Here is a 22,552-nt window from a genome sequence, read left to right on the forward strand (position 1 = left end):
TTTGCTTCAAGCTTGAAGTGTTTCAGGTACGTGCAAACTAAAAATAAACACAATTGAGTTCTTTCAACGTTTTCTTGGTGATAAAGTTGTCCACTGAGGAGGAACATATTTTTTTAGCACTGTAACGTAGCATTATAAAACATTAGCGTTTTCACATTTCCTATTCAAACATGACATCGCTGTTATAACATTACAGCAAACACATATGTGTGCTAAGGCTAATGAAATCAGCATCGTTAATGTTGACAGTTAAGTAAGTAGCTCACTTTAGACATTAATGTTAACGGCTGACTAGCCAATTGGCTTACCGAGACGACTCTTGCTTCGTCTAAATCAAGAATTCAAGGATTCAAAGGAGTTTATTGTCATATGCACATAGGAACATGTTCCCTGCACAATGAAATGTGTTTACTGCATTTAACCCATCCTAATTGCCAGTTAGAAGCAGAGGTCGCCTTTACGGCACCCGGGGACCCAGCTCTAGATGTATGTCCCTGCCCTGAGTCACGAGCAGGGCTGAGCAAACCTTGACCGGCCTCATGACACACTTAACAAACAACACTCATAAGCCGGTCCGGTACATAAACACACATAAAAGCACGCACAAGGAAAGTATTGGGAAAGAAAAAACCTCCATTGCTGCTGTGTTGAACACACACAGCACCACTGAAGCAAAAAAAAAAAAAAAAACCCATAAGCACAGAAAACAGTCACAGAAAAACAGTAAACAATCACAACAGACGACAGCCGAGACTTGAATGTGTTCAGACAGACAGCCCGGAGGCCGCCCTTGGCGCCATCAACAGGCCTTATCTGTCCATCCTGGGGGGGGGGATCCCAGTCCTGAATCAGTCCACCAGAGTCCAAGGTCACACAGTCAACATTACAGGACTGGGAGGGGGAAAGACAAGAGAGGCGGGGTAAGACGAGGAGCGAGGCATCAAGAGTGTTCCTCGGGGGGAGGATTTTATCTCAGCGGCCTTGAAAGGCAGCTGGTGTTTGGAAACCAAATAGATATCCAGATTAACAGATGCCTGAAAGATTCCACTGTCTGAAACTTCAGAGTGGCTCCCAAATACATCTGAATAGAAGAGATGTGGTCATTACTGACGATCAAAGCAGAAACTCGGTCACCACAGCTCCAAATAAGTAAACATCTTCAACGTCCTCCACAGACGTGTACAGGCACATGACTTGCCACCTCGGCCAGCTGTCCATCACATAACCTGCCACATGTGTCCCGGCAGGACAGGTTGGGTCCTCCGCTCCCGAGTGTCTTGTAGAAAAAATAGTGTCAATTGCGTTCAGAGATCACTTGATTAGATCCATTTTGCCGTTTCCAGAGGAGCAGGGCTGGCAGCCTCAAAGACAAACACGCTACAGTAGCAGGAAAGTTGGGGAGGGAGGAGGAAAGAAAAATGCGACCTTCCCGACCGAGAGCAAGAAGGCAAAAAAAAAAAAATCAGCCACAACATGTTCCCTCAGATGCTCCTGTATCGCCGTTGTACTGCCGTGGAAGGCAAGTTCTGCCTTGCAGATTTTGCATTGCACGTTTTTTCTCTTTAATTTGGTTAAAATGCTCCCAAACGTTGGAGTTTAGTTGCCGGCCAGCCGTGATATTGTTTGGACATACCGTACTTTCCGGACTATAAGTCGCACCAGCCACTTTATCCATTATAAAGAAAAATAAACCATAAATAAGTCACACTGGACTATAAGTCGCACTGGAGTATAAGTCGCACCAGCCAGTTTATCCATTATAAAGAAAAATAAACCATAAATAAGTCGCACTGGACTATAAGTCGCACCGGAGTATAAGTCGCACCAGCCACTTTATCCATTATAAAGAAAAATAAACCATAAATAAGTCGCACTGGACTATAAGTCGCACCAGCCACTTTATCCATTATAAAGAAAAATAAACCATAAATAAGTCACACTGGACTATAAGTCGCATGAACATACAGGTATGTTAACATGAAAAGTTCAGATGATAATATTGTGACGGCTACCGTTTTCGGATGCATATTTCACCATTCGTAACTTGTAATCTGCAGAGTATGATTTTCTTTTTGGTGGCATTTTTTTCGGGCCTTCTCCATTGTCTTGTTAAGTTATCAGTAATGTTGAAATTTTTATTTTTTTTTGGTAGTCAGAAGTCGCAGGAACAGTCACACAAGCCTTCAGCGCCCTCTCGTGAGCTGCGTTTTACTTACGGATATGTTTGTATTTTGCGGACCACATTGTGACCTGAACCATAACCCGCACCATCGCTGAATGGTTCTTTTCTGACACATTACCCGCTGTGGACGATAGTACACACCAGGTGTCAGCTGCCGATGTTCGTGTAGCACCTACCTGCGCAGCTCATGACCTCCCCGTGGTGTCGACGCCAGCTCCTTCCAAGTGCAGACGCTAATCCTCCGCTGTCGCTCACCCAATGCTCCCACGTAGCTCTCAGTGTCAATTTAAAGACTCTGCTCACACTGATATTGAAGGGTTTTATTAGCCCTCCCAGAATAACAGCAAGCACCGTGTTCCTCTGCTTCACACGCTGTTTCACAATCATTGTCTGGGTGAGGTGAGGAATACGCGTCCAATGTTCTCTTATTGGTTATCGCGACCAGCGTGACCTATAGGGCGGCCGCCATACGACAGTGGCCATGATACATTGCATTTCCGTTTCCGGTGGCCATTTTAAAACATAGAGCGACTCTGTCACATAAAATTGTTTTATTATGGTAAATTAATTGAGAATCTACCGGTATATTTTTCATTTATAAGTCGCTCTGGAGTATAGGTCGCACCCCCGGCCAAAACGTAAAAAAGTGTGACTTAGTCCAAAAAATACGGTAACTTTTCCGGTGACATCACAGCTGACCTAGATTACCACTACTGCACTTGTGCATCAATGACGGCGAGCGGCGGAAGATACACTGGCAGCTTTGAGAGAAAAACGAAGCTTAAAAAAAAAAATGATGACGTCAATTATTAAATTAGTTGGAGACTATTTCGATAGTCGAAGTAATGGTGACTCGTTGACTAATCATGGCAGCCCTGTTTTGCACACATGAATAAATGAGGGTCAATAAGATGATTACCATGCTGTCAAGTCACTATTAGAAATAAATTATACCACATCAGGTTGTTGGTGTGAGAGAACACTGGGATAGCTGCGCTCTGGATGCACTGAAATGATGGACTTCCAAATGAATGGATATTTGGCCGTATTTTTTTTGTCTGCGTTACTGAGTCGAGCGGTTTGTCGTTGGCCTGGTGGCTGCCAGGCCAATAATACTGCAGGGGAAACACTGACCGGTAGCATGGCTTAATAATGATTTACTGTGTTCTGTTGACTTTTATTTTGCAAAATACTTTTTCTGGATGTCATGTTGCTTTTTGGTGTTGGTGGATAACTGCTGAACTTCATCCTCTTACAGATTTGTCTGCAAGAACAATGGGGTTCTCTTTGAGAATCAGCTGCTACAGATTGGCATCAAATCGGAGTATCGGCAGAACCTCGGTGAGTACTTGCCCGCTGCCTTCAGAGGAGACCGATACATTGCTCATGCCAAAGGCGGCTCCTCTGTGTGGCCTGAATTCCAGGTGTGGTGTCTGTTAGTTTCGCTCACGCGTCTCTCTGGTTCAGCGTCATTCTTTTATTGATGGCTGCCTCCTCTGGGCTCATCCACAGCTGGATCAAACACCTTTCTTTAAGGAGCTGACTCTGCGTCTTCATGTTTGAGTCCGTTGTTTGACAGTGATGTGTGTGATCTCACTGCCATCATATTAACCAGGGCGTGAAGTTCAAAACCTTCCTTCCTTTCGTGCCTCAGTAATTGATATAAACAGACTGCGTGTTCTGCTGATGTGCGAGTAGAAGCTACATTATACTGTGCCTGACGTCGGTCTTGTTACTTTTCAGGGAGAATGTACTTATTTTATGGGAACAAGACGTCGGTGCAGTTTGCCAGTTTCACCACTACAGTCAGTTGTCCTGCAGAGCTCCAATCTCATATCCTTTTCCTGTCTCAGAACACGCTGGCGCCACACACAGTCTGTCTTTGGTTTTCTTTCATGACGTGAAACAGGTTTTTTTTAAATGTGTTATTTGTACGTTTATTCTACATCATTGAACTGCTGAGAAAACGACACTTACTTTGTACCTTTGAAGATGTGAGGTTGGGGAACTGTCACCCCACAGTTCAACACAAAGGAAGATTAAATCATTGATTATTGCTGCCAGAGTTTGTGGTACCAGGACCACTGCAGCATGTCTCTACACAACCAAAGGAGCTGCGTCCTGTCTTCTCAGCGGACCTGTTCCCCGTGGGTGTTGGACTCCACCACAGCTGCTCCTTTTCACCGATCCTGTTCGTGATGTTCATGGATGGGATTCCAAGGTACAGACAGGGACTGGATGGTGTCCAGTTCGGTGACCTCAGAATTGCATCTCTGCTTTTTGCAGATGATGTGGCTCTGTTGGCTTCATTAGGCGGTGACCTTGGATGTGCACTGAGCAGGTTTGAGCCTGACTGTGAAGCAACTGGGAGGAGGATCAACACGTCTAAATCTCAGACCGTGTTCCTTTGTCTGAAAAGGCTGAATTGTCCCCTCTGGGTCAGGGGAGACTTTTTGCCCCAAGTGAAGTAGTTTCAGTATCTTAAGGTCTTATTCACAAGTGGAGGGTAAGAGAGAGTCCGAGATCATCAGATTGGTTGAGGCTGGATCTGATTTGTGGACCCTTTATTGGACTGCAGTGAAGAAAGAGCTGAGCCAGAAGGTTACCAGTTGATTTACGGTCCTATCCTCACCTATGGTCATGAACATTGGGTCATGACTGAAAGAACAAAGTTGTGGATAAAGAGGCAGAAATGAGGTTCCTCTGTCAGCTATCTGGACTTAAATTAGGGATGTCCCGATCAGGTTTTTTGGCCCCAATCCGATTCCGAGTCATCTGATTTTGAGTAGCTGCCAATACCGAGTCCCGATCCGATACTTTAAAAAACTTAATGAACAATGAACAAATGCTAAATATATAATATTTTTATTTTAATCACCTTATTTTATTATTTATCACTTACAAGGTCTGTTAGAAAACTATCCGACCTTTTTATTTTTTGCAAAAACTATATGAATTTAAATCATGTGCGCTTACATCAGCCAAGCTTGAACCTTCGTGTGCATGCGTGAGTTTTTTCACGCCTGTCGGTTGCGTCATTCGCCTGTGAGCACGCTTTGAGTGAGTAGTGGTCCAGCCCCATCGTCGGATTTTTTGTTAGTAAAATGTCTGAACGATTTGGAGCTTTGCTGCATCAAATTTTTCCAGAAACTGTAAGAGACAGCCAGGTGGAACCATTCAGAAGATTTAGACGAGAAGATTCTATGAGGATCACACAGATTAAGGCGTGTTACAACCGGTTTAAAGACGGCGCACAATGGCGAAGGGCGCGCCGCGCTCCGAGCGGCGATCGACAGGCTGAAACGACCAGATCATTTCCAAACTGAACGTTGTGTTGATCCGGGATGTCGTCTGACTACTACAGAAATGGCAGAAGAGGTGGACATACCACTTTTTCGGCACATTCCACTGTTACAGGAGTTTCTGTCATGAAAAGATGTGCGGAGGAATTTGCGTGTCGGGAAGGAGCCGCTAATGGCGCGGGACAAAAAGCAATGCTGTGATGAAGCCTCACAGGACATGTTGTGGCATGTCCAGCTCGTCCACAATTTCTCGGATAGTCACACGACTGAAAAGCCACCGAAAGCCGTCTGAATCTTCCGAATAGTACAAGAGCTGAGCATGTTATAACATGTCCAGTGAGACCAACACGGAAGTGCTTTTTGTCCCGTGCCATTAGCGGCTCCGTGACGAATTCCTCCGCTCCTCTTTCCATGACAAAAACTCCTGTAACAGTGGAATGTGCCGAAAAAGTGGTATGTCCACCTCTTCTGCCATTTCTGTAGTAGTCAGACGACGTCCCGGATCAACACAGGGTTCACTTTGGAAATGATCTGGTCGTTTCAGCCTGTCGATCGCCGCTCGGGGCGCGGCGGGCCCTCCGCCATTGTGCGCCGTCTTTAAACTGGTTGTAACACTCCTTAATCTGTGTGATCCCCATAGAATCTTCTCGCCTGAATCTTCCGAATGGTTTCCACCTGGCTGTCTCTCACAGTTTCTGGAAAAATTTGATGCAGCAAAGCTCCAAATCGTTCAGACATTTTCCTCAGAATAAAAATCTGACGAGGGGACTGGACCACTGCTCACTCAAAGCGTGCTCACAGGTGAATGATGCAACCGACAGGCGTTAAAAAACACGCATGCGCACGAAGGTTCAAGCTTGGCTGATGCAAGCGCACATGATTCAAATCCATATAGTTTTTGAAAAAAATAAAAAGGAGGATAGTTTTCTAACAGACCTCGTAAACAGTGCACTTCTCCTTGAGGTAGCTTGAACAGTCAAGTAATAATCTACCAGACTTAAAAAATGTACAAATTTCCATGTTATTTTATTTGTCTAAAAATAAATGTCCAAGGTTCCATATGTTAAACAAGAAATTATCTAATCTGAAATAACAGGTGGTTTTAATTTACAGATGAAAGGTTTCTAAAGAACCATTTATTGATTTATTTAGCTATTTAATTACAAGTGTTCTAAACTTTTTTTAACAGTAATGAGAAATTTTAAGGTAACAAACAACAACAAAAAACATTTCCAAGGATTTTTCTTCAGAAAACTGCTCTTTAAATGAGCAGTCCTGTGACACGTTTCTGTTTTGTACAGATCAGTGGTTTTTGCACCGATCCGTTTTGTACAGATCAGTGGTTTCTGCACCGATCCGTTTTGTACAGATCAGTGGTTTCTGCCACTAGTCTTCCATGTTTTGGCCAGACGCATGGTTTCCTATTGGACAGCGCGAAGCTTCGTCACAGCTCAGAGCGTCGAAAGTTGGATTGGGTTGAACTTTGACCGTGTCAGCCTGCCGATAAGCGCCATTGCGTGCTCCCATCAGAAGCGTTGCTTTAGCTCGGCTTTTGATGCGACGCTTCTGACGCCTCTAAAAAGCAATGCATCTCATTGAAATTAATGCTTTTAAGACCAATTCTTGACGCTTCCGATGTGTGAAAGGCCCATTAATCTGCAATAATGAGCTTGAAATAGCGCTGATCAAAATAATGAGGGTAAAATCTATATCGGATTCCTGATCGGGATGCAACGTCCGATTTCGATCAAGTCTGAAACCACGCGATCTGGCCCGATTTTCCGATCACGTGATCAGATCGGGACATCCCTAGCTTAAACTCCAGGGCAGAGTGAGAAGTTTGAATATTCCAAAGGGACACTAAGTAGAACTGATGCTTCGTCGCATTGAAAGGAGCCAGCTGAGGTGGTTCAGACATCTGGTGAGGATGCCCCAGGTCATCTTCCTGTGAAGGTCTTCCAGGCATTTCCCGCTGGAAATGGGTCCTGGGGAAGACCCAGGACACTCTGTAGGGATTATATTTCCCAGTCAGCTTGGGAACCCCTTTGGCTCTAACAGGAAGAGTTAGAGACGTGTGGGATGAGCTGTTCGGTCTGCTGCCACCGTGACCCGGACCCAGATAAGCCTCAGATAATAACTGAATGATTATTGTAGCTTTGTGCCACCTGCTGCCTTTTTTCCACTAGAAGCAGTGACACTCACTCTGTTTGAAGGATCTTGGTGATCTTTAACAACCAGCCACAGCTCAATGTTCAGACTAAACCTGTGGAGCCGCTGGTGGAGGGAGGAGCTCAGATCCAGCAGGTCCTCAACATCGAGTGTCTGACGGACTTCTCTGATGCCCCGCTGCTCAACATCAAGTTCAGGTGAGCTCCTTAGCGTCACTAAAACGTCACCCTTTACTCACGGATCTTAATGGAGAATGTTTGAAAAGTCACCTGTGAGTTGGAGCGGTCTGCATGATTGGACAGGTGTACTGCTCAGTGCTTGCTTCGGTGTTTTTGAGCACACGTCATGTAACACACCCCCCAAGAGTGTTTCCCACAGGACAGTGGGCAGATCTCCTAGGGGAAACTTTTTGTTTTTTTTTTAATACATTTTAAAATTTAAAAACATCAGTCTCAAGCAAAATTAAGTGGAACTTGAAGTTGTGAATGTCCTGCATCTCTACAGTGTCCTTCCATCCAGACGCTCAAAACACTTTACAGTGATGCCTCACATTCACACTCACACAACTGTCTCGGCGTGCTGCCACGCAAGATGCTCAACTGCACATTGGGAGCAACTCGGGGGTTAAGGACCTTCCCAAAAGGACCTTTGTGATTTTTTTCCAGACAGGAAACCATGCAAATTAATAAAGAAATATACAGGCCTGTAAATATAAAACACGGTCACTAAACCCATCTGTATTATAATAGCCAAGTGGTCTCTGTGTGCGTGCATGTGTGTGTATGCCTTCGATCACGGTGAAACCGGGGAGAGCTGACATTTGCTTGATGCAAAATACATATAATAAGCATACTGTTGGAGTGTGAAACCTAATACCTTGTGGAGTACAACACATAAGGATATTATGACCCCTTTAATCTGAGTTTTTTTCTTTGTCATATGTTGGAGCAGAACTTTTACCACTGTATTGAACTGAGAACCTGAGATACTGGTTGGAGCGGAATTGTTTACTTCTGTTAAATACCTGTGAACCCAAACATCAACATGTGAACAACAGAACTATTTACTTTAGGTCACACACCCTGCGCGTCCATTGATGAGAGAAGGAAAGATGACCAGGACTCAGTCCAGTTCTCAGATTGACCTTGCCTTTAATACAGAGAATGAGCCAAAGTAACAATAACAGAGAGTCTCCGGGTTCACGCTTAGTTTGCCCGAGCAATCAGGCTCTGAGCAGGAACCCGCTGTACTTCTCGCATAACCCATCTATGCTATCTGAGTTTCTGTCTAAACATTGTGTCACTATGCTAAGATGTTGTATTCTTTCTTGATTGGTCCACTTCCCGTCCTGCGTGCAGTGCAGACTTGTTTCTTCTTGTATCATGGCCTAAAAAGGAAATATCAAACTCCTCTATCCTGATTCAGCTGCATGTGTCCCCCCTGCCTCAATGAGGAAAAACAACTTGACCTGGTCTCCTGATCGCCCAGTAAGAAAACAAACTTGGCCTTGTCTCAGTTACATGAATCATCAGAAAAATAGAAAAACATGTTTTCACATCCAATCTCAGTACTGGTTTATCAGCACTTTATAGCACACAAAGGCACAGTGGTTTTATTCAGGTCACAATAGAAAGTTAAGCTAGCATAACAAAAACAAAAATGTAACTAATAAAGAATAAAATCACAATAGAGATTAGTGATTTTAGCTAACCAGTAAACAATCAACATTGTACTGCAATGCACCATGGCATTTTGGGCTTTTGAGGTTTTAAATGTTATTGTGGTTAATGTTACTTTAACAGTGCTGTTAGTGTTATTGATTTATTGTGTTTGTGTAGTTCAGTTGGTTAAGTCAGTTAAGTGTCATGTTGCTGTTACCATGAGTGATTTAGTGTCAAGTTGGTCCCATGGGGGAAATGTGTAGTGCTTTTAAAGTTTTTTGCCACAGTCTGTGTTTGTCAAATTAAAAGCACCTGCTCATAGCAGAATGCAGAAAACACAAAAAGCTGTGTGTGTGTGTGTGTGTGTAATTTAACTAACAAAATGTGGAGAGCTGTCATTTGCCCTTTGGTGTGTTTATGTATTTTGGGTCAGGGATGAACGGTGACAAAACTGAACGTTGATATGACTAATATTTTTTAGAGAAGCTACATATATTAGCTAACAACACTGAACAATGGACATTGATATTTACATTCTGGTCTCACGCCAATCCAGCAGGGGACAGTAAAACAGCTATATATTAAAAGCATGTGTGCATGTGTGATTTTATTTAGTAAGCTCAATATATGTACACTAAATAATTGTAATGTGTTAAAAATACATGGATGACAGAAGAAAGTGAAAACACTTATTTCCGTTGTGGTCCATTTAAAAATCAAATGACAAAATGGAAGTACAAATAAAATAATAATACTGATAATAATAATGATAATAGTGTGTATATGATAACAAGAAGCTAAACAATTTATAAATACATTATGACAGTAAATTAACATTAAAAAACCTATGTAATTAACAGGAAGTAAGAGCTGAGTTCTTCCTCTAACAACTGTTGAGGTCTAAGGTTCTAAAAACATTCTGGAATCACACGTCATTCCAACTCATGATAGAAACTTTGCAAAATTTATTACCACCCTTGAAAAATGTCAGCTACCTATTTTCTAAACACAACCCAATCTAGAGCCTGTGGATCCCCACAGACAACACGCTAGTTATGTATTTATTGCTTTCAAATCTCAGCTCAGATTATATGTGCATTTTATCACGTCCTTACATTGTAGAGCCCGACCGATATGGATTTTTTTTTTTTGGCCAATGCTGATAACGATATTTGGATGAAAAAATGCTGATAATCGATAAATCGGCTGTTTGGTGATAGCCGATAAATCAGCCGATATTATTATTATTATTATTATTTTTAAATGAATAAAATGTTCTTTTTTTGGACCCTTAACAAAAAGGTATGAGCGCTGAAGCTTTGTCTTCATATTGATTAACTTTATAATTTAATTTTCAAGTTCAAAAAATGCAATCAAGAATTAAACCTTTGTGAAATTAGCAAATACATATCCTTAAAAAGAGTTGTGAAATACATCTGATCTTGTACTTCTTGTTGCTGCAACTTAGATATAGGTTCAGGATAAGGATATAGATCCTTATAAACTTACTTGTACGCTTTTGTCAGCCGATCAGTGCAGTGTGACGGCGAACTATGGGGGCCGGTGATGAACACATTTAAGCAGGGGCGTAAGCAGCTCTCAGTTGAATGGAGTCAGAGCTACATCTACTGGACAAACGGTGCAAGGACATTTTACATTGCCGACACAAACATTATTTCAGTAACTGTTCTGTTTATGAGATTATCGACGTTCTATCGGCAAAATTTCGGCCGATAGTGAGTACTTTGAAAAAGGCTTATATTGGCCGATAATATCAGCCGGCCGATATATCGGTCGGGCTCTATTACATTGTATACCCATTTAACATTTTAAAACTGTCATCTTTTTCAGTGACCTTTCAATAATGAAATTACACCAGAGCTAAATGCAGAATACATCTAAATACCTTTAGCTCACCATATCTGTGACCAAAGTGAAGTTCACAGATAGTAACCTTTACCAGCACTGCACCCAAACTGCTACAGAAAAGCACCACAGTTAGCAGCCTAGCAAACGGTAATATGTTCACACATCAGTTGCAGGAATACCTGATTAAAACCTGGTGACTCTACACTTAAATGATCCATCTTCTTGCTTTTCCTTCTCATTAAAGATAAACCATGCGTTTTGTCCTTGTGGTACGCAGCAAAAGGTGGAAATTTTTAGTTTTTGACAGCAAGTGCTCGCAGCCGGAGGTGATTTTCCATTTCATTTTCTAGTTAAGTTTCCAAGCGTAAGAAGCTGAAGCCCTGGTCCCACAGCACTAACGAAGGGCACCAAAGCCAAAACGAAACAAGAAATCTGGACTGACGTTGACTTTTGGAGGCATCGTTTGTTGTCCAGCTTCATTTCTGTAGATGGCGCTTCATCAGAATTTTCAAACTGTTGAAAAATGTGAACGAATCCTGACGACAAACTCAGTTTGTCCTTATTTTGTTTTGCTTTCTGTCTTGACGGTTCCTCGTTTGCTTAGTTCCCGTACTGTCAGCGCCCCGTTTGATGTGTGGGATGAAAGCAACATTGTCATACAGAAACAATAGCGGAAAGAACATTTGATCAACTACTTTAACTATTTCTGCATGTTCTGGCTCCAACGTGCATGTGTGCACGCACGTTCAAACCTGTTGTCAAGACAACACAGCTGCAGGTGACTGTGGAGAGCACAGACTCGCTGCAGAAATGATCACAGGTCACCACGTCAAGGTCACCGTTCGCTTTGTTTTTCTTTTGTTACTTTTGGTTTTGTTTTGGTCTTTTATGCGCTCTGCACTCACAGGCGTTTCAGGGATGGGAGACGTGCCGGCTCATTCATCTACTTTTTCTCAACAATTTGTGGCTTTGAGACTTTTGTCTTAGTTCGGCAAACGCCGTGTGACCTGACCATGAGCAACCTACCCGTACCACAAGACTAGCATGAGTGCAAAGTAGCATCAGTACTGCTTAGTTTTTCCACCTGTCACACGTAGGAAAGACAACGGGCTCAACGGGAATCCCAAGCGGTGGGCTTGTGACCAGAGAATCCTCTGTTCAAATTCCAGTCAGACCAGAAATCAATGAGGGTGTTTGTGCAAGGTCCTTAATCTCAAAGTTGCTCCTGGTGTGGTGAACGCGTTGCACAGCAACACCCTATCATCTGTGTGTGTGTGTGTGAATGGGTGAATGTAAGGCATCATTGTAAAGTGCTTTGACCATGTTCATGATACCCCTGTCGCACCTTGATGATTTCACCAGCGTATGCCGTCTGTAGTAAAAATGCTGGCATACGCGGGTGTATGTCAAATAAGTTATGGGTAAGTTTTGCATTAGTTAAGAGCACATTGAACCATGCTGATATACATCGTAAGACAGAGTACCTTGAAAATTTTCGACATATGACTCGTATGTCGCACATGTGTGGGACAAATGTTGTAGGTAAGTTATGCAACTGTTGACACACGTTTGTTGTAATTTACTCAATAAGTTGAAATACGTCCATTATTGCTGTCCATTGATTGGCTGAAAGCTGAAGTCATCATGCACACAGACTGTTTCAAATCTTAAAACCATTCACACACAGAGTAAATATAAAGTCTTAATCTGACCTGTTCTTTTCAGTCGGACTCATCATCACAGCCTGGTGAAAACTGATTTTGGGAAAACGACATCTGAAAATACTTTAATTCCTTGTCGTGGCTGAAAAAATTTTAAAGCAAGTCATTTGGTGGTTTTCTGCTCCAGGTGCGTTTCTGAGCCTGAGGATGCCGGTGTTATGGTCTGATTGGTCCCATCTGATCGCGCAGACCAATCTGGGGGGGTGGGGGACCAATTGGACCCCACAGGCAGAATGATCAGACTGTGACCGGCGCTTAAAGGTTTAGAGTCACAGCGCCTCATTCATTCATGTCAGCGTTTGCCACAGCCATCAGTCGACTACCCTGCATTCTGCACGCCATGAAAATAAATGCCATGATGCACCAAGACAAAAATAAAATAAAATAATGATTAATTACTCTTCGTGTCAAGTGGAGACACCATGCGACAGTGTACGCATGCTGGATACCATGCTCGTCAATATTTAAGTGTTCCACTTGCCAAACAAAAGGATTCTGCCAGTGGTAGAAACGCAAACCAAGCCAGACCTAACCGTTGTGACCTGCACTACACCGCGCAGTACCGACCCAAACCACTCGGTGGAAACGGAGCTGTGAGCATATGGTGGCTATATCGTCAAGGTGCGACAGGGCCTTAAGAGTTGTTCTCGTCTTTGACAGTTGAAACAAGTGTTGTTCTGGGTAATATAAATTATGTTTATCTTTATCTTTTTTCTTCTTATCCGTTTATCTTTTGGATTTTCCTAGACTTTGGACGTACGGTTCTGAGGAATTATTAAATTTACCACTTTTCTCAGACAAAGCGCATTTCTTCTCCTCGTGTTACTGTGGCTGATTCTGCATCTTCCTCTTTTTCAACACGACTGTGAATGACATTACTGCCATTCAGTACACAGGATCACGTGTGTAGATGCTGCCATCTTGTGGGCACAGATGATGATGTGTTTTCTCATATAATTCACACTGGATTATAGAGGCTGGAGGAAAAACTCCCCATCTCTTTTAGGTACTCAATGTTATTTTATGTCTACCGGTAGTTTAACTTGACGATCACAGGGAATCTTGGGAGGTTAAAGAAATTTCATCCGATTTCAATCTGATTTGTGTAGATGGTTAGGAAATACTGATCCAGATGTTGAGCAGTTTTATCTTGCTTGGGGGAGTAATATATCTAAAATTAATAAATAAATAAACCACCTGAACCATTCCTTAGTTATGCTGCTATAGACTTAGACTGCTGGGGGGTTCCCATGATGCACTGAGTGTTTCTTTCTCTTTTTGCTCTGTATGCACCACTCTGCATTTAATCATTAGTGATTGATCTCTGCTCCCTTCCACAGCATGTCTTTTTCCTGGTTCTCTCCCTCAGCCCCAACCAGTCCCAGCAGAAGACTGCCCCTCCCTGAGCCTGGTTCTGCTGGAGGTGTCTTCCTGTTAAAAGGGAGTTTTTCCCTTCCCACTGTCGCCAAGTGCTTGCTCACAGGGGGTCGTTTTGACCGTTGGGGTTTTTACGTAATTATTGTATGGCCTTGCCTTACAATATAAAGCGCCTTGGGGCAACTGTTTGTTGTGATTTGGCGCTATATAAATAAAATTGATTGATTGACTCTGCAGCCAGAAACCTGTTCACTCCAAAATCTTTCTGTTATCATATCATTGTACCTGTAGCTGCTTCCACATGTTGGCATCAGAAAACCATCACAGCGGCCATTATAGCCGGCTGCAGGTGGCTACATGAGGTGCCATCATTTTTCAATGACAATGACCTGGTCCATGGACTATCCTTCACTGTTCAACTGACCTTTAGCATTAAAACAGGAAGCTTTGGCTCTAATAGCAGCTCAAAAACGTAACTTTTTTGAGGTTATAAAATTCCTTTCTGAAATATCACAAATTATTCATGTTTACCTGTTTAAAACAAGGTGACTCTCTGCACTTAAATAATCCATCTCGGTCATTTGTCCTCTTCATGAAAACATAACCCATCCAGTTTGTTCTTGTCACTGTCGTAAGCAGCAAAAGGTGAAAATTCTTAACTTTTGACAGCAAGTGCTGTCACAGTGCGCATCTGCCGTGCTCACAACCAGATGGTGTAATTTTCCCCTCAACCTCTCACTGACATTAATGGAACATCTGGTTTTCGATCTGCTGCTGACTGATGATGTGAAAGCAGCATGAGTTGCAAGTTTCTCAGTCCTGGGACAGAAACCTGAGAGTTCTGTGATCACATGATGCTCTGAAGTTTAAAAAGTAGAGGTGTGTGTGTGTGTGTTGCAGATATGGAGGGACGCTGCAGAACCTGACCCTGAAGCTACCAGTCACCATCAACAAGTTCTTTCAGCCGACTGAAATGTCCTCACACGATTTCTTCCAGCGCTGGAAGCAGCTCAGCCAGTGAGTGTTTGACACACGTGGACCAGCTCACATGTGGTTGTCTTCTCGATCTCAAACCTCTGCTCCACCTCTCCTCAGGCCTCAGCAAGAAGCCCAAAAGATATTCAAGGCCAACCACAGCATGGACACTGAAGTACTGAAGGCTAAGGTAGAGTCTGAAATATCCCTGTGATTACAGCAGCGTGAGTTACACTGCAACATCACTCATCCATCTGAGCTGCTGGATGAGTGGATGAATAAAAGTTGGTGTCGTTGCATACAGACGCTGAGTGGTTTTTGCAGCATTCACACAGCAGTTGAGCTGAGGGGAAAATGCCACTTTCAGCTATAATGTTTTTCCCTGTAGTGCTGCTGTCTGCACATTTATTATCAAAGTCTTTCAGTCTGATGACAAAAGTTCACATTTTATTCTCTGTGCATGAAGGGAAATAATCCCAATGTGACGTCTTCATGGACTGATGATGGACTTTAACACATGTTCTTAGTTACACGTACAAACGCGCTTTTTTTTCCTTCAGTTTTACAAGTTAAGTACAAACACCAAACACAAGGACCATATCACAAAAGTTCAAAACTCCCTTCCCCGTCCCACTCCAAAAAGGGAAAAAAGGGGGGGGGGGGGGTGTGTGTGTCAGTGCTTGACGAAATTAAATTAAACTAAGACAGGCTTCACAATGGAATAAGAGGGCCATCAATATAATTCAGGTAGGGCTGCCAAATTTTGAGAAAGGTATTGTAATGTTTTCAAAGGTTATAATTGATTTTCCTCAGCTGTTTGTGAAAACCACCTCTTAAAGTGGGAGGGGTCAGACTTCCTGGTGGCTGCAATGCACTTCCTTGCCACACACAAAGTGACGTCTATAAAATTAAATTGGTAATTAGTTGGGGATCTATGGACAATTGTTAAATTACCTAACAGGCAAAGCTCAGGATCTTGAGGGAAGCTGACCCCAGTGATCTTGGTCAGTGTATCACATGCATCATACCAAAATGGACTCACCTTTGTACACAGCCAGGTGCAGCGCAAAAAGGAGCCAACCTCTACACTACATCTAAAACACAATTCAGATACCTCAGGCTTAGAGTTATGCCATTTTTGTGGTGTGAGGTACAGTTGATGGAGGAAATTCTAGTGAATTAACGGTAGCTGAAAGATACTCTTGACAGAGGTCAGACCACAAATGTTCATCTATGGTTTTGTTCAAGTCTGACTCCCACCTCTCTCTGGATCTATGTAAATCAGGCTTAGGGTATCAGTTCAGTTGTATAGAGTACGTTTTAGCAATAAATGTACATACATTCCCTTCATGAGGTAATTTTTCCACATCACTGAGAACAGGGAGAGTCCTATCAGTACCCAATGTGGTTCTGAGCAAAGATCTCAACTGTAGATAACAAAAGAAAGTGTTGTTGGGTAAATCATACTTCCTCTTCAGTTCAAAAGACATGAGGTGTCCATTTTCAAAACAGTCCTCCAGATGTTGAATCCCTTCTCTGATACAAAGTCTCCAAAATCCTGTTGTTCACAGTCTTGGGTATGAGCTCATTTTATCTGAGGGGGAGACGGTCCCATTTTTAGTCCAGTATTTTTATGAATCTCGCACCTTATTTTAACCAAATGTTTTAAAATGGGATCATCTGTTCTGTTGGATATATTTGGAGTCTCACTTATAAATGAAATCACTAAAAACCCTTTCCTTTAGTGGGTGTACACCAATCTGTATCCATGAGGGGACATCCTCACCCTCAAAGAAAGAAGAAACAAATCGCAATTGTGCGGCCAAATAATATTTTTTAAAGCTGGGGAGACAAAGGCCCCCAATTTATAGTCCCAGGTCCATTTTTCCATAGATACTCTTGGTACTTGACAATATCTGTTTAGTGATTTGAAAACTGTTAGGCGATGGAATGGGCAAAGACTGGAAAAGATACTGTAATCTCGGCATTACATTCATTTTAATATAGTTAATACGGCTAGTCATGGTGATGGGTAAACTCATCCACCTACACAAATCATTTTTAATTCTATTGAGCAACGGGAGATAATTGAGTCGATAGAGATTAAGGTCACTGTCCAGTTATTCCAAGATATTTTATACCATTTGGAAGCCACTTAAATGGGCTTATTTGTTGATAATGGGTATAATCAAAACTTGTAAGGTTAGAATCTCATTCTTCCCCCAGTTCACCTTATAACCTGAAATAGCACCATAATCATTTAGAAGAGTCTGTAATTTTGAAAGCAAATTACCATGGTCTGTTAAATAAAGTATAACATTGTCTGCTAGAAGAGTAATTTTATGATTTGTCCTATCCACCTCAAAACCTCTTATATCAGGATCCCGTCTGATCACCTCAGCCAAGGGCTCAGTAGCCAAAACAGAGTCCTGGGGACAAAAGGCAGCCCTGTCGACTCAGCCTTCCCAACAAGAACGGTGTTGAAGTATGTCCATTGGTCATAATTTTAGCTCTGGGTTCACAACAGAGTCCTCACCCAATTGATAAATGATTGACCAAAACCAGACTTTGCCAAGATGTTAAACAGATATGGCCATTCCAACCTATCAAAGGCTTTTTCTGTTGTGAAAGTGTAGTGACACGGACCCACAACAGGGGGCGCAAATGAACGGCCAATAGATGAGCCAAAAGGTAACAATTTAATGTTGTGAAATGTGCACAACGAACATACAGACAATCTCAGAATATAATTACAGTCAATCCACAAAGGTGACGTGTGGGCAGACTCGAGGATAGAAGACGTCTGTCCTGAGAAGAGCCGGAACCACACGATTTCCGCCGCCACAGAACCTGGTGAATACTGGAGCCGCCAAGTCCCGAATTCCCAGGTGATCACCGTCCCCGACTGTCGGATCTGGTACTGCTGGCGAGAACAAAGACAGTCAAGTGTGGGTGTGTGTACACCCAGTAACAACAGCGATGGGAATGCCACCTCCACCTCTCACTCAATAACTGCAGAGTACTGTAGATTCCTCAGGGGAAAAGAGTGCCTTCAACGCTCTCTCAGCTTTCACCGACGGAGGTACCAGTACTCCTGCAAACACTCACAATATACAAATATTGCAATCACAAATGGCTGAGGATATTACCTCCAATGAAGTATGATATCTCGGCAACGAGGTGGAGATGACGTCTGGTCTTTATGGAGTGAGAGGACGTTGAGTAGATGGGTGACAGCTGTCAAGAGGTAATGAGTGACAGCTGTCACCCCCAGCTGTGTCCATGGCGGCAGCGCCCTCTCGTGCCTGAAGCCCGCACTTCAGACAGGGCGCCCTCTGATGGTGGGCCAGCAGTACCTCCTCTTCTGGCGGCCCACACACAACATTTTCGGCATCTAAAGCTACAGCTATACAGGGTTCTGCTTTTGTTTTAGTGAGATGTTAAAAAATCTACATAAGTTATTGGCTGAAGAACGTTTTAATATAAAACCAGATAAATGGTAAATGGACTGCATTTATATAGCGCTTTTCCATCTGCATCAGATGCTCAAAGCGCTTTACAATGCCTCACATTCACCCCGATGTCAGGGTGCTGCCATACAAGGCGCTCACTACACACCGTGAGCAATAGGGGATTAAAGGCCTTCCCCAAGGGCCCTTAGTGATTTTCCAGTCAGGCGGGGATTTGAACCCATGATCTTCTGGACTCTCCCCCAGATTGATCAGGATTTATTAATTTAGGCAAATATTGGCTAAGTCAGTTGGCCAGGGCCTTTGAAATCATTTTATAATCTGAGTTCAGAAGAGATATGGGTCTATATGAACAGCACTTTAGTGGGTTTTTATCTTTCTTATGAATCACTGTAATTATGGGGGTGAAGAAAGTTTCAGGGAGAGTTTGAGTATTTGAGGCTAAATTGACAACATCCATAAGCAGAGGGATAAGTAAATCTTTAAATTCTTTATAAAACTCCAGTGGGAAACCCTCCTCCCCTGGTGATTTATTAGACTGTAATAAATTCAAAGCTTTTTCAGTTTATTTTTGGGTGAATGGAAGATCTAAATTATTCTGGTCTTTTTTGGTTAAATTTGGGTAGGTCAACAGTGGACAAAAATTCATCTGTCTTGGTCAGATCTTCTGGTGACTAAGGCATACGAGTTAATATATGTATATTATATGAATAGTATAGTATATTAAATGTATCATTAATTTCTTATTGGATTATATGAAATTGAACCCGTTTCTGTTTCAATTGCATTAATTGTTCTTAAACTTTCTTCCTTTTTCAACTGCCAAGACAAAACTTGATGCACTTTCTCTCCCAATTCATAGTAGCTTTGCTTTGTCCTCAAGATACTTTTTTTTATATTATAGGTGTGCAGTGTCACGTCTTCCGAAGAGGAAGCCTTGACTGGGGACTCAGAGGCAGATTCATCCATTACCCAGGCCGAAGTCACCGAGCTGGTTAGAAAGCTCCTCTGTGGCAAGGCTCCTGGGGTGGATGAAATCTGTCCTGACTACCTTAAATCTCTGGATGTTGTGGGACTGTCTTGGTTGACACGCCTCTGCAACATCGCGTGGTGGTTGTGGACAGTGCCTCTGGATTGGCAAACCGGGGTGGTGGTCCCTCTGTTTAAGAGGGGGGACCGGAGGGTGTGCTCCAACTACAGGGGGATCACACTCCTCAGCCTCCCTGGTAAGGTCTATTCCAGAGTACTGGAGAGGAGAATTCGACTGATAGTCGCACCTCGGATTCAGGAGGAGCAATGTGGTTTTCGTCCTGGTCGCGGCACACTGGACCAGCCCTACACGCTCCATCGGGTGCTCGAGGGTTCATGGGAGTTAGCCCAACCAGTCCACATGTGCTTTGTGGATCTGTAGAAGGCGTTTGACCATGTCCCTCGGGGCACCCTGTGGGGGGTTCTCCGGGAGTACGGGGTCCTTTCCTAAGGGCTATCCGGTCCCTGTACAACCTCAGCAGGAGCTTGGTTCGCATTGCCAGAAGTAAGTCAAACCTGTTTCCAGTGCATGTTGGCCTCCACCAGGGCTGCCCTTTGTCACCGGTTCTGTTAATTATCTTTATGGACAGAATTTCTAGGCGCAGCCAGGTTGTAGAGGGGGTCTGGTTTGGGAACCACAGAATCTCGTCTCTGCTGTTTGCGAACGATGTGGTTCTGTTGGCTTCGTCAAATCAGGACCTTCAGCATGCACTGGGGCGGTTTGCAGCCGAGTGTAAAGCGTGCGGGATGAAAATCAGCACCTCCAAATCTGAGGCCATGGTTCTCAACCGGAAAAAGGTGCTTTGCCCTCTTCAGGTCGGTGGAGTGTCCTTGCCTCAAGTGGACAAGTTTAAGTATCTCGGGGTCTTGTTCACGAGTGAGGGACGGATGGAGTGTGAGATCGACAGATGGATCGGTGCAGCATCTGCAGTGATGCGGTCGCTGTATCGGACCGTCGTGGTGAAGAGAGAGCTGAGTAGGGGGGCAAAGCTCTCGATTTACCAATTGATCTACGTTCCGATCCTCACCTATGGTCATGAGATTTGGCTCATGACCAAAAGAACAAGATCGCGAGTACAAGCGGCCGAGATGAGTTTCCTCCGCAGGGTGGCTTGGTGCTCCCTTAGAGATAGGGTGAGGAGCTCGGAGTCGAGCCGCTGCTCCTCCATGTTGAAAGGAGCCAGTTGAGGTGGCTCGGGCATCTTTTCCGGATGCCCCCTGGACGCCTCGCTGGAGAAGTGTTCCGGGTATCTTCCATCGGGAGGAGGCCCCGGGGAAGACGCAGGACACGCTGGAGGGACTACATGTCTCGGCTGGCTTGGGAACACCTTGGGGTTCCCCCGGAGGAGCTGGGGGAGGTGTGTGTGGATCGGGAGGTCTGGGTGGCTTTGCTTGAGCTGCTGCCCCCGCAACCCGACTCCGGATAAAGCGGAAGAAAAAGGATGGATGGATGGATGGAGGTGTACAGTGTGTTATATTTAAGTGTTTTGTTTACTATATGTTTCTATAAATCCTTGGATCCAAATTGTTGAAACTCCTTTTCTAATTTTGATATTTCTGTCTCCAGCTCTACCATCCCTGCCATATATTTCTTTTGAATACTTTTTGTGTATGAAATTATTTGTTCCCTTAAATATGCTTTTAATATATTCCATAATATAAAACTGTTGAGTGCAGAAAAACAGTTTATCTAACAGAGAAGCTTTATCTGGTCTCTAATGAATTTACAAAAGTCTGGTTTTTGAAGCAGGGTTGGATTCAAACGCCACCTATATGAATGACATGGTTTTTCAGGCATTAAAACAGACAGGACCAAAGGCGAGTGATCAGACAAGATCCTGGCCAAGTATTCAGATTCTAGCGCTCTGTGGGTTAGAGGAGTGGATCACAGAAACAGATCAATCCTGTTATGGGAATTCTGAGGCAAGAATAAAATGAATAGTCTCTAGTTGGGGTGCATCTGTCTTCATATGTCTATCAAGTTTAAGTTTCATAAAAGCCAAGGTGGTTTTAGCTGCTTTTCTTTTGGATGTTGTCTGAGCTGACTTATCTAGGACCGGATCTAAACAGAAGTTGAAATCACCCCCAACAAGTATGTTCTGATGTCCACCAGCTACTTTAAGGAATATGTCTTTCATAAATGATTCATTTGGTGTGTATAAATTTAAGTGTCCAGGGTTCTGAGTAAATCTGGCAATTAACCAGAACATGTCTGCCCAGTGGGTCAATAATGGTATCTCCTACGGTCACAGGAGTATTTTTATTTATCAAAATGGCCACTCCCCTGGCTGTTGAATTAAAAGATGATGCTAATAACCGCCCAACCCGGTCTCTTTGTAGTTTTTTAATGCTCCAATGTAGTTAGGTGGGTTTCTTGTAGAAAAGCAATATCAATCTTTAGTTTTTTTTTTAGGTATGACAATACTCTTTTCCATTCAGCCCATTCACATTAAAACTAACAAACTTCACCACCCTATCCATTTATTATTAGTGTAAATGTTAATTAAGGTCCATGACCCTTCCACATCAACACAATGTAAATCAAAATAAGTCCCATATAAGAAAAATAAAGTAAAGCACTGACCAATAAAAAAAAAAAAATCCCACCCAGCCCTCCCATCCCAAAATTCCAAATCTGGAACATTTTTCACCAACTACCCTCTTACTGTGGGACGTGCGTATTGCACCTAACACATTAAGCTTAATTAACGGATTCATTAACAACTCGTCCAGCTCAGGACGCCATGTGTAAACATACACACCAAATCCAATTATATATTTTGAGAAAATGAATTAA

General features: G+C 43.1%; 1 protein-coding gene across 1 annotated transcript in view; it reads left to right on the forward strand.

The window, feature by feature from the left end:
- The window catches only part of LOC117528178 (AP-2 complex subunit alpha-1-like), a 66,454-nt gene that overhangs the window by 23,449 nt on the left and 20,453 nt on the right, over positions 1-22,552 (forward strand). The window contains exons 2-6 of the mRNA XM_034190773.1: positions 3,441-3,523; positions 3,926-4,015; positions 7,727-7,850; positions 15,182-15,298; positions 15,377-15,446. Of these exons, the coding sequence (XP_034046664.1) occupies positions 3,931-4,015; positions 7,727-7,850; positions 15,182-15,298; positions 15,377-15,446 (396 nt within the window). The 5' untranslated portion in view covers positions 3,441-3,523; positions 3,926-3,930. The remainder of the gene's footprint in view (positions 1-3,440; positions 3,524-3,925; positions 4,016-7,726; positions 7,851-15,181; positions 15,299-15,376; positions 15,447-22,552) is intronic.

This window comes from Thalassophryne amazonica, chromosome 16 (genome assembly GCF_902500255.1).
Source record: "Thalassophryne amazonica chromosome 16, fThaAma1.1, whole genome shotgun sequence".
Lineage (NCBI taxonomy): Eukaryota > Metazoa > Chordata > Actinopteri > Batrachoidiformes > Batrachoididae > Thalassophryne > Thalassophryne amazonica.